General features: G+C 50.0%; 1 protein-coding gene across 9 annotated transcripts in view; it reads right to left on the reverse strand.

Moving 5' to 3' along the window:
* The window catches only part of CASZ1 (castor zinc finger 1), a 298840-nt gene that overhangs the window by 47612 nt on the left and 239065 nt on the right, over window positions 1–12163 (reverse strand). For 8 of the 9 annotated variants that reach the window (XM_035120501.2, XM_060276240.1, XM_060276237.1 and 5 more), the window contains 2 exons: window positions 7769–8618; window positions 4714–4782 (listed from right to left, as the gene is read on the reverse strand). In XM_035120501.2, coding sequence (XP_034976392.2) covers window positions 4714–4782; window positions 7769–8618 — 919 coding nt within the window. The remainder of the gene's footprint in view (window positions 1–4713; window positions 4783–7768; window positions 8619–12163) is intronic. The other variant, XM_060276238.1, reaches the window with a different exon arrangement.

A 12163-nucleotide genomic window follows, 5' to 3' on the forward strand; every position in this document is an offset into this window, starting at 1 on the left:
TAAAAATAAATGAATATAGCTCTGGAGTTCAGCAAATATATAAGCTAAAGTATAAGCTGCCTCTCAACTAAGTGCTGGCCAATGGCTCCCTGCCCACCGACATCCCTCTGCCAACAAGGTTCAAGAGTATCCAAGTATCCAAGGGCAGTTAGGGTAGTCTTGACACTTAAGGCAGAGAAGCACATTTCCCCATCCCTAACAGCAGAAGCGCAACAATAATAAATTCAATAACAAACAATTTGCTGCCCTTTCAAAACATCTAATGATAGGGCCGGCCCAGCTCAGAACATGGACACTTTCTGTTTAGCTATCTCCCGGTAGATCTCGCCTCAAACCATTCATCTTGATTATTACTATTTACCCCATCCAAGCTCATGGCCACTACCTCTACTTGTGATAAGCAGTTAATGAAGGCATAAAAACGGAAACATTACATCAGAAGGAAGAGGCAAACTACAGCCAATGAAAGGGGAGCTGTCAAGGCAAAGAAAATCCTGATGATAGGGCACTGTGTAGTTCCTAACAGATTCATATTTCAGCCCTGGGGCCCAAATTTGTGGCTCCTATTATAGTGGGGTAGTCAACGTGATGCCCTCCAATTGCTGCTGGGTTACAAATCGCATCATCTATGAGTATTGGCCAGGTTGGCTGGGGATGATGGGCGCTGCAGCCATCCAACATCTGGAGGGCATCATGTTGCCCACCCCTGGGTTGCAGCCAAAGAAAACCATTGATTTATAAACAGGAGGTGGACAGCATGGGAAGGATATACCACCCTGTCCGCAGAAGAAGAGGCCCTGCTCTGTGCACTGCCTGGTGTAGAAGAACAGCTGGGTGGGGTAAGAGCTAGGGCCTTCTCCGTGGCTGCACCCAAATTATGGAACACCTTGCTCCGTGAAATGTGGCTGGCCTAGCTTCCCCTAGCTGCTTTTCACCCATCATGGCTACTTTTATTCCAGCGGGCTTTTCTCTAATGAGGCAGCCAATGTTTTTGTGGCTTTCAAAACCACCCTTCCCTGACTTGGTGCTCTCCAGGCATTTTGGACTACAACTCCCACCAACACATCTGGAGGGTAGCACACTAGGGAAAGATGTTTTATAGTGTGGATTCCATCCTTTTTTCATAATTGCCGTATGAGATTGCAATGCGGCACACTGTAAGCTGCACGAAGGGGAGTTGTTGCACTAGAGATTTTCCTAAAACAAAGTACATAAATACCAAGCAGGTGCTACTTGCAACAGGGAACTTGTACTGTCAGGTGAGTAGTTTCTTTGGCTGACTTTATCACCTCACTAACCTCAAGGAGGGTGGCTGGGAAGGAAGCACGCCACCTCCATCTTACCATCCCCTCTGTGCACAAAGGAAAGGAAAGAAAGAGAAACCTCCTGCCAGTTCGGTCCACAAAGGAGAGGCCTCCCCTCTCCTCATCTTGACTAAAGACAGGCTTATAACTAATGAGCTTATAACTTATAGCCATGCAGGCTCCACTGTGTGATTTAAGGCCCCTGAGGAGAAGGATTTTAGAGGAAGGGGGGAGTAAAAAAATTAGTATGAGAAAGCGGTGTGTGTGTGTGTGTGTGTGTGTGTGTGTGTGTGTGTGTGTGTGTGTAGGGGTTCCCCCTATGTATAAGTGTGTGGGCCTTTTGCTTCAGATCTGTACATCTGGGACAACAAACATTGCTCTGATTTTATGACTCTCAAGCCACTAATGTAGATTAGAACCAATCCTGATCTTTAAAGAGGGAAAGGAATGGAAACTAACCAACTCTGCTTCAGCTATATTCTGAAAACAATGGGTGGCAGCCAATGCTCATCCTACTCAGAGCAGACCTATTGAAATTATGAAACATGACTAACTCCATTAATTTGAATGGGTTTACTCTGAGTAGAACTTAGATGGCTACAACCCAATCCTGTTGGTTAGTGTCTGCTAAGACAAGGGTAGGGAACCTTTGGCCCTTTAATGTTGCTAGACTACAATTCCCATCATCGCCCCTGGCTCCTGATCATGCTAGCAGGGGCTGATGGGAGTTGGAGTTCCAACAACATCTGGATGGTTTAATCATTTACGGCTACAGACATTTTCACAAACCTGAAGTCAGAATGGAAGACGGGAGTATACTTTGTGACATGTCCACTCTTGGGGTTTTTGCCTCTTGTAGGCATTTTTGTGGGGTTTGCTTTTGTACATCTTGTTTCAAAACCCAGAAAACCCTGTTTGATCAGGGAGGACAGTGAGGCTCTCTTAAGAGCCAGTATAGACTTTTTCCAGCCACATCACCTGTCTTCAGAAACCCCACAGCAAATGAAAAAGGCAATAAAGAGGGTTGGGTATTTTGTTCCCTAGTTCAGGCTTAGAGGGCATCAAAGGTGCAAAATGGTGGCTCAAGGAGGAAGAGACAAATGGCTATAATACCCTGCTAACTATATGATGACCTGTGCACCTGAGTTGCTACAGACTAGAGACTCTAATGGACTAATTCAGGAGGGGCCTTTTCCTGTTGTGTTTGACCAGTTGCCACCTCCTGAATTTCATCCAGGAATCTAGGAATGCAGCTCTGCCTCCTGCCCACCCGTTTCCTAGGCTGATAAGCCACTCTTGGATGCTTTGGGAGGGAGGCTGGGATATAAATTAAACAAATAAGAACAATGACAAAAACCAGCCTGGAAGAGAGCAGCGAGGCCTATGGACCATGGCAGGTTCCACACCTCCTAGATTACGGACAACCTTTGTTTCTGCTAAGCACTGCACTCCCTTAGGGGTAAATTCTTAGGGGCCACATGCTGGCAGTGGGTGGGACTAAAAGTCAAAAATGGGTGGGGTCTGAATCCAATGCCAGCCCCTTTTCTATTTTGCCCCATCTCTCTCTGCCACTTCTCCCTTCTCTCACTCTGCCACACCCTTTTCTCTCCCTCTCACTGCCACCCTGTTTTCCTTATTGCCACCCAAATGAAATTAACCATAGAGCCACTTGCAGCCCCAGGTTTGCAGGCTGGCATAGGAACAGAGTATGAGGCAGCTTCCTATGTCCCGGAGTCCAGCCAGTGGTCCGTCTAGCTCAGAACTCTCTCTACTGACAAGCAGCAATGGCTCTCCAGGATTCCAGACAGGGAGTCTCTCCTAGCCCTACCTGGGGACTGAGCCTGGGACTTTATGCATGCAAAGCAGCGAGTTATGGCCCTTCCCTGCTCCCAATGAAGGGCTGCAGCCTTCCTGGCAGCCATTGCCACCATTTCATCAGGGTTTCACCAGGGTCCCCCCCCCCGATGGAGTCTTGATGGGCGGCCTTAGCATAGCCTCAACCCCAGCCTGCCTTCCAAGCTGGCGTTTCCATCCCTGGTCCGTCTCCTTAGGCAGAGGATGCCAAACGGCCGTGGCCATAACCTCTACAGTTCCATTGCACTAGCGTTACCGCCTCTCTAGGCAGATGAAAATAAACGGCGGCTAATTTGCCTAGACAAATTAATTGCGACGTCTCCAAATAATAAAAATATGTCAACTGAGAAATCCAGCCAGCCAGCCAAATACAGCAAAGCTGGACAAATACATCCATCCCACGGTGCTATGCTAATGGAGGGGGAACCTTTGGGTTGTGCAACCAACCAAGTCCTGCTCCGAGTAGACCCGTTGAAGTTAATGGAGCTGAATTAGTCATGCCCATTAATTTCAGAGCAGGACTAACCTGGGGTACAATTCATTATGCTGAACCCACAGCCTTGGCCTTCAACACATAACTCACACAGGAGACTCTGGATAAGCCCCACAATGAATAGATAGGGGGGAAATGAATGGATAGAAAAGGCCTCTCTCAAGAAACAAAAACTGCCGAAGGCTGCCTTATAGCAGGTCAAACAGCTTGCCCATTTAGCCCAGTACTGCAACTGGCAGCAGCTCTCTAGGGCCACAGGCAGAGTAGGATCCTCATGGGAGATGCTGGGGACCTTCTGCACACAAAGCAGGTGCTCTGCTGCTAAGCCACAGACCTTTCCTTAAGACACAGGAACATAGGAAGCTGTCTTATACTGAGCCAGGCCATTTGTCCATCTAGCTCCATGCTGTTTACACTGATCAGCAGTGACTCTCTAGGGTTTGAGCCAGGGGACATCCCCAGCCTTAGCCGGAAATGCTACAGACTGAGCTTGGGACCTTCTGCATGCAAAGGAGGTGCTCTAACCACTGAGCTATGTCTTCATCCCTAAACAGAGTGAAGGTCCAAGCCTCTGGAGGCCAAGATGGCTGATTTTTCTACTCTAAGAATCAGGGAGAGGCTTTGTAAAGGGTGAGGTTTCAGCAGTGACTCTCTAGGGTTTGAGCCAGGGGACATCCCCAGCCTTAGCCGGAAATGCTACAGACTGAGCTTGGGACCTTCTGCATGCAAAGGAGGTGCTCTAACCACTGAGCTATGTCTTCATCCCTAAACAGAGTGAAGGTCCAAGCCTCTGGAGGCCAAGATGGCTGATTTTTCTACTCTAAGAATCAGGGAGAGGCTTTGTAAAGGGTGAGGTTTCAGCAGGAAAGTTGGTGGTGGGGAAGTCAGTGTGGATGTCAGAGAGAAATGGAAAGACTCAGTTCCCGCAACTGGCTTTTTGCATTTCACCCAGACAGACAGAGACCCCCCACCCCTCGCCCCTGCCCGGTTCTCTGTCCCACAGCCCCCTCCGTCCCACTCCCGAGAAAAACCCAAGGTTGGGGGCGGGGAAAATCAGCCTACCTGGCAATATATTTCTGGTAAATATTTACATCTTCGGTGACAGCTGGTTTGTCAGTGGTTAATCCGTTCCTAATGAGAAACACACAGAGGGCAGAGATGGTTAGCGCAAGGTGGTGTCAGGACACACTCCAAGCCCCCTCTCTCTCTCGTGGAACACCTAACATCCAAGGACAATGGCATGCCCGGGAGAGAGGCACGTATGCATCTCGTACTTCCTGGCTGCTGTTAAGGAGAGATGCCTGTGCATCTCCTAGTCCCTGGCTGCACTCACTTTAGCCCCAGTTCGTTATTTATCTTCCCATAAGCCCCCTCTTTCAAAAAGATGGCCTTCTCTTTTCTGGAATGGATGAATGTATGAAAGGCTGGTTCACAAGCATGATGTGTGACGCATATATATATATATATATATATATATATATATATATATATATATATTTAAATGCAACACAGGGCATGTTTGTTCACTTGCTGAACAAATCACTGGTGAGCCCCTGAAGTTTTCTGGATGGAAGGTTCGGGAGCCAAAGAACTGAACTTAGGCACCAATCCCAGGAGAATGTGCACCATCTTAAAAAACTGTTGCTCAGAACTTAGGAATAGAGGAAGCAGCCTTAGAAAAGGTCAGACTGCATATGTCCTCCTAGACCTAATACTGTACTCTTGACTAGCAGCAGATCTCCAGGGCCTCAGCACTTTTTAAAACTGGGGTCCTGAGTTGAACTGTCCCCCTGGCTGAACAGTCCTGCTTCTTGCCCCTTGGACCTCCTATTTTGTGGAATGCAGGCAGCAGCCATGCCTGCCTTAGGACTCTGGCAGCCACTGCTTGCAGCAGGTGAGGGAGGGAGGTGAAAACACCTGGGGGAACAGGTAGTGTGTGTCTCATAATGTCTCCACGCTGCCAGACTTAGAAGGTAACCCCCTTTGAACTGTGGGGCTCCTGCTACACAACACAACCCACCCAACTTTGAGCTTGCTCAGGTAGGCTGCCCAATGGGCAGAAGGAAAAGCCACACGTCTCTTCTACATGTGAGGTAGAAAAGAAAAAGAGGAAAAAGCTGCCTGCTTTTCACACCAGAGTGACATGCCCTCAGCTCTCAAGAGGACGGTCACACAAATCCACAGCACACAGAGGGAACTGTGTCAGACACTCAGCATAAAACCTCTGTGGCTTCTCTCGCCTCCCCATCCACCACCTGCATCGCCTCCCATCCCAAGGAAGTCTTGTGGGCAGAGCAGAGAGCACACTTGAGGTTCATCCTCCAACCACGAGGGAAAGAGAGAGTGTGAGAGGATGAAAGGCAGGAAGGAAGCAGAGCTGGGATTGTGATTAAGAGTAAAAAAGGAAAGGGGGATGGGGAGCCAAATGTGCTATAAGTTGGCAGCCATACACCTGGCTGTCCTTGATTAACTCTGGGCTGATTGGCATTGTTAAAAAGGAACACACCTCAAGGTGTCTCACAGCTGGCTGTGCAGTGAAGTGGCCACCTGATTGGCCTGGTGCACAACGTTAAGAGAAGCAGAAATAAACTATGTGCAGGAACAGGATCAGAATTGCAATAGTTACTCGTGCCCTAGCAGATACTTCCCTGCCATGGTCATGGGGTGTAAGAGGTAAAATATCAGTCCTAAGCTAGGTGAGATCCCTAAAGATTGGAGTGCAACATTCAAAATGCTTCATCCTTGTGAACAACGCTAGCAGCTGGCAATGTGGGCAGCACTTTGGGGTTTCAGGCGGAGAGACTTCTTTGCCCGTCACCTGCTCCCGGTTCCATTTATAAATAAAATGAAAACATGAGATTCTGACATCAAAGCTGGGACCTTCTGCACGCAAAGCAGCTGCACTGTGTTTGGGTCTCTTGGCACACAGCAAGAAATTTGGGCAAGACACAACTTACCCTCCAGATTCACTTGACTCACATTGACCTTAAGGGACTGATCCACTGAGATTAAGTGGGATAAGCTTTCTTAGCTCTGCTAGAATCTAGTGATCCTGGGGAATCAGGCACTGACAACGGGGGCCACTCATAAGACAGTGATGGCTGGGGTATATTGGGATTGGTAGGGTAGGAGGCAGGGAGACCCACTGTAGGTGGAGCCAATGACAAGCAGAGACACCACCTGAACTGGTTGTGAATAAAGAGGAAGGCAGGCGGGGATTGGCTGGGGGTAGGCTGAGGTTGGGGGGGGCAGTGGCCCATTCTCCCTCATGGACTAGACTCCGCTGCTCATAGATAGCCAGCAGGGTTTTTTTTTCCTGTAAGAGGGTGGTGACCTCCAGATGCAGTTTGACTACAACTCCCATCAGCCTCGGCAACCAGCAAGACAAAATGGCCCGCAAGCCGTAACCCAGCAACAGCTGGTGGGCACTACATTGCCCACCCTTCAGCCACCACTCTACCCCACTCTACATTGGGCACAATTGGATCCACTTTCCTTGAGTGAATCCCAAGCTTGCTTTCAACAATGTGGCTAAACACCCTACCTGTCTCCTGCCCTGTACCCCAATCTGGCTCGTCTATGTCAGGCCTGGCCTTCAGTTTTATGTCACCAATACTTGGCCTCCCCTCACCCCACCACCCCCTTGCAATGTTTTGGCTGCCATCATGAAACTGGTTGCCTCATTGCGGCTGCTGGACTTCTCAAGCTGGTCCTCTCTTGACCTTTTTTGGATCAGTGTTAAAAGCTCCAAGTCATCTTACATGAGATTTCTTTTTGTTGTTCTTGTTGTTATGCCCAAGAAGACTCAAGACTGCAAGAGCTGGTTTCAGCTTTCGTCTTGCAAAGGCCTAGGCCCTGCAAATACGATTGCCTTGGATTTCTGGGGCTGATATGGAGAGAGAGAGAGAGAGAGAACCCCCCCAAAATTTGAAAACCTACCAGGGCTCTAGATAGTCTTGCTCAATGCTTGGCAGCTGGCTTCAGCCATCCCCCTGCATGCTAATCCAGAAGGCAAGCAGAGTGAGGCCTTCTGGAATGAGCTGCTGGATTTTCCTGTCCTGCCCTTTGAGGTGGAGGTGTGGTGAATGTGAGGTGGGGTGGAAGGGGGAAGACTTACTTAACAGTGGAAACCGTTCCAGTTGTGATGGAGTCCGTCTTGGAAAACGTGGATTTCAGGTACTCTGGAGTGTTGAAGGGCAAAGATACTGGCTGCTCGGGTCCGGCCACTGGAGCGGTGCTGGGGGTGCTGGCGAGAGGGGCGGGGCCCAAGCTGGGTGCTGGCGCTTTGACCGGGGTCAGCTTCTGGATGTTCCTGACATCGTACTTAGAGGGGCGCCCCACTTTGCCGGTCTTGAAGGCGATGGCCCCTCCCATGTCCGGGCTCCCTTCCCCCGGCTTGAAGAGGTGCAGGTACTTGACGTTCTCCAGGTCGTACTTGGAGGCCTTCTTGTAGGTGTTGCCGTTCTGCGGCCGGAGGCTCTCGCCCGTCTTCAGCTTCTGGATGAAGAAGTCGTACTTGGAGGCCCGAGACATCAGCCCTTGGATCTGGGAACTGCTGGGGGAAGGCAGAGGCAAAATGGTGGCTTTCGTCTCCGGCAGGAGGGAGGTGTCGGGAGTGGGCAGCCGGATCACTTGCCCCAGGGTGGTCGGGGCCTCCTTGCCAAGCTTGGTGGTCATCTCCTCGGTCTTAGCTGGGTGAATCGGCCACGGGACTTGCTCGCCGGCCTTCAGCTTGCGGATGTACTCTTCGTACTTGGAGAGGCGGGCTCGCTTGCTCATGGCGTCCTCGCCAGATAGGGAGGTGGCCACGACAGCAGCGGCGGTGGCCTCTGAGGTAGCGGCGTTTAGCTTCTCAAAGCTGATCTTGCGAGCCAGCTCGTCCCGCATGTTCTGGTCATCATAGCCAAACATGCCCAGGAACTCGTTCATGGTGGTGGCGGCGTAGTCCCGCAGAGACGAGGCCTCCCCTGGAGTAAGTGACAGAAAGAGAGAAGATGCGTCACTCAAGGGGGGTGGGTTTCCCTTTCCCCTCTGGTGCTGGTAGCGGGGAGGGGCGAGGGGAGGGGAGGAGAAGGGGGGGACGAAAGAGAGAACATGATCTACCGACATTTGGCTCACTTGTTCGGTTTTACGACTCTTAAATTAATTTGTTTTTTTGAAAAAAAGTAATTAATACTGGGGTAAAATAAAAAGAGTTCATCAATGCCAGGAAAATCAATTTCCTAAATGTTCTAGCCGATGGCTTTTCAGTACATTAAACAAAGTTTCATAAATGTCTCTGCACTCTCGTCTTGGCCTAATATGAAGAAAAAGTAATTTTACTGGAAGTGAGGCCTCTGCCAATATGCCAAAGGCGTCACGAGCTCCCCTTCTCTATATATGTGGATGGGTGGGGTGGCAGCTAGGGGACGGCTATGGGGTAAAGGAGCAGGGTGGGAACAGAGAGTATAGTGGTTAGTGCATTATACTAGGACCTGGGAGAGCAGGGTTCAAATCCCCACCCGGTTCTCAGCATGGTGAATGGGTCAGGGCAAGCAGAAAAATCGCCAGAGGGCCGAAGTTCTCCAGTTGTGCTAAGGGGGTCTGATCCAAGTCATGGCTGCAAACGATATATCAGGAACACGGTCCAAAACCATGCGGCCAATGTGGCATTTTAAAATTTTGATTGGTGCTGGATTTTGCGTGCTCCCAGTGCTTCCTTTGCAGCAGCTGTGGCTTGAACTTTTACCATGCCTGACACCATATAGGACATCAAGCAGAGTTAAATGTGGGGCATGGTTTGCTCCAAATGGCGTGGTTTAAGTAGGGTACAAAGGCTGGAGGTGCCCCACTACTGCCCTACAATTAGATGCTGGTCTGGGTGGGGAGGGAGAGGGCTGCTTTGGAATTGGGGCAACCTGTAGTTTCTCAGGATGAGGGATTTCAAAGAAGGAGCCTATTCCAGGGCTCCGGAAACCTGCCCGTTTATTTTATGTTACTTTCTTCTTCCCCTTTTAGACTTTTATTCTGCCTTCTGGCCCAGAAATGGGCCCCCGAGGAGCCCTAGGAGGCAGTTTTGCTGGTCACTTGGAAGGACGGTGTGGAGGTCACTTTATTTCTGTGCATAGGAGGAGATAAAGATTGCTCCAATGTGCCAGTGCGGCCTCATTCAAACTTTGGGCTGACACGGCTGTTCCACCTCTTGGGATGCCCCCGTCTTTCCTCCCCTTCCCCCCCAGCCACCTAACTTTCTCCCTACAGAGTGAAGATTTACTGTGGGCAAAGAGTCCTTCAAGCCCCCCTCATCGCTTCCTCTCAACTCTCACAAAGGCTTTTGCTCACCCAAAGGGGACGTTTCTTCAGGTTTTCCAGGCTCATGACCTCGTTTTAACCCAAAACATACCTTCGGGAACCCGTTTCCTAATCTTTCACCCTATATTTGCATGGTGGCATTGCTCCTGTTGCGACGCACCTTGGCTCATGTCATGAAATTAGTCACATTGCTAAAACTTTTCTATGGTCTCCAAAGCATGCACCTTCCTAGAGCAAGGGCCATAGCTCAGAGACAGAGCACCTGCTTGGCATGCAGAAGGTCCCTGGTTTGATCCCCAATGACATCTCCAGGTGCAGCTCGCAGGGAACATTGCCTTAAACACTGCTGCCAGCCAGTGTGGACAACACAGTACGGAGAAAGATGGACCAATGGTCTGGTTTCCTGTAAGGCTGCTTCCAGTGTCCCTAATGTCTTAACGAAAGGGCCACAGTTCAGTTGGAGAGCATCTGCTTTGCATGCAGAAGGTCCCAGAATCATTTGCAGGCAGGTCTGGGAGAGACCTGTGTCTGAAATTCTGGAAAGCCACTGCCGATTGGCATGGAAGGGCTAGTTACCCCTTCTCTCCCCTATTGCTGCCCGCTCCCAAAGTCATCTCCCATGCTGGTATTGGACCCGAAAATAAACCCATGTCAGCAGAAGGCTTTTTTAAAGCCTAAATGATGCATGGGAGGTTGGGGGAGAAGAGGGTGCCTGCAGGAAGCAGAGGCCCCTCGGGTGACATCTCAGCTGCAGGCTGGCAGTTATTTACTCCTGGGTCAAGACCACAAGCGAGCCAATGGTCTGGTTTTGAGTGGGGGGTGGAGAAAGAGAGAACTGGGCGAGGGAGGCCACTGGGAGAAATGAGAGCAAGGCATTGAGATGGAGGGCCCTTCTATTGTTGACTGACCCCTTCTGCCTTAAGGGAGGCAAACAGACTTATTGAGAGGTGTAGGAACGATGGCTATGGCCGTGGGGATCCACCTGCGCCCCTGCCTCCCCAGTTACCCTGGTGCGCCACAAGCATCACATTCCATGTCCACCAGCCCGCAACATTAAAGGCTTCCTTCCTTGCCGTTTCACTGCTCTCCCTGGCGTAACACGAGAGCCCCGTCAAAAGCAGTTAATCCCGTACAATCCCGAATCTCCCAGGTCTAAGATTTCCCTGTTCCTGCTAAATCTGCCTTCCCCCCTTTTCTGCTTTTCATCTCTCTTCAGACCTGAAAAACGATCTCTCTCCCTCTCCTGCCTCTTTGACACCCGCACGGCTCCGCTCAACTCCCGGGGCCTGATGCGATGAAACCCCATCCAGGTCAGAATAAAAACCACATGGAGAGCAGAGAGGGAATCCAAAAGGGAAATTAAACTATTACCGGTTTTAACAGCTCCCTTGGAAGTTTGCAGTGGCAGGTGGGCAGGGGAAGAAAAAGGAACTTTCTCCTTCTCTCCCCCCCCCCTCTGCACTCAATGACATTTTTATTGATTTATTTTTTTTAATGGTGGTGCCATTGCTCAAAAGAATCCTTTTTGCAAGGGGTCCCAATCAGAACATGCAAAGATCCACCACCTCAAAGGGTAACCCAGATGGAGGCTGGAAAAGTGGGGTGCAGGGGGCTCTTTTCTGCAGCACTGGAAATTTGAAAGCAAGTGCAAAGCACCTATTTCAAGCACATATGCCTTCCCCACAGAACCGTGGGACCTGCAGTTCGTTAAGGGTGCTTGGGATTGTAGTTCTCCAAGGGGCTAAGACATATTTCCCAGGAATCTTTTTTTTTTTAAGGGAGGGGGAGAACATGTTTTAGATGTATGGTAGCTTTAACTTCCTCCCTGGGCTTTTGGGACTCTTGCTGGAATTTCCTGGAGGGTCGTCCTTGATCTTCTCCCTTGGACTCTGTGCTCCTGTAGGAGGAGAGGGGGTCCAAATGGGGTCCCTCCTCCCTCTGATTCTGTTGCTGACCATTTGTGGGCATTCCCCAAAGAGCAGAGATCTGAAGGTGCTTGTGGCTGGCTTGGAGCAGCTCTGCTATCGCAAAAGGATCCCAAATTAGCAAAAGGAAAAAAGGAAAAGGAAAAAAAAGGAAGCGTCCCGAAAGGGACTAAAAATAGCTCACAGCAACACACTATATATGGAGGGGAAAGTAATACACCCAAATGGAAGAGAAGGTCTGGACTTTGGGGGGGGGATGGGGAGAGTGTCCCAAACCCAGCGCATCGTTTTCTATT

The sequence above is a fragment of the Zootoca vivipara genome, chromosome 6 (genome assembly GCF_963506605.1).
Source record: "Zootoca vivipara chromosome 6, rZooViv1.1, whole genome shotgun sequence".
NCBI lineage: Eukaryota > Metazoa > Chordata > Lepidosauria > Squamata > Lacertidae > Zootoca > Zootoca vivipara.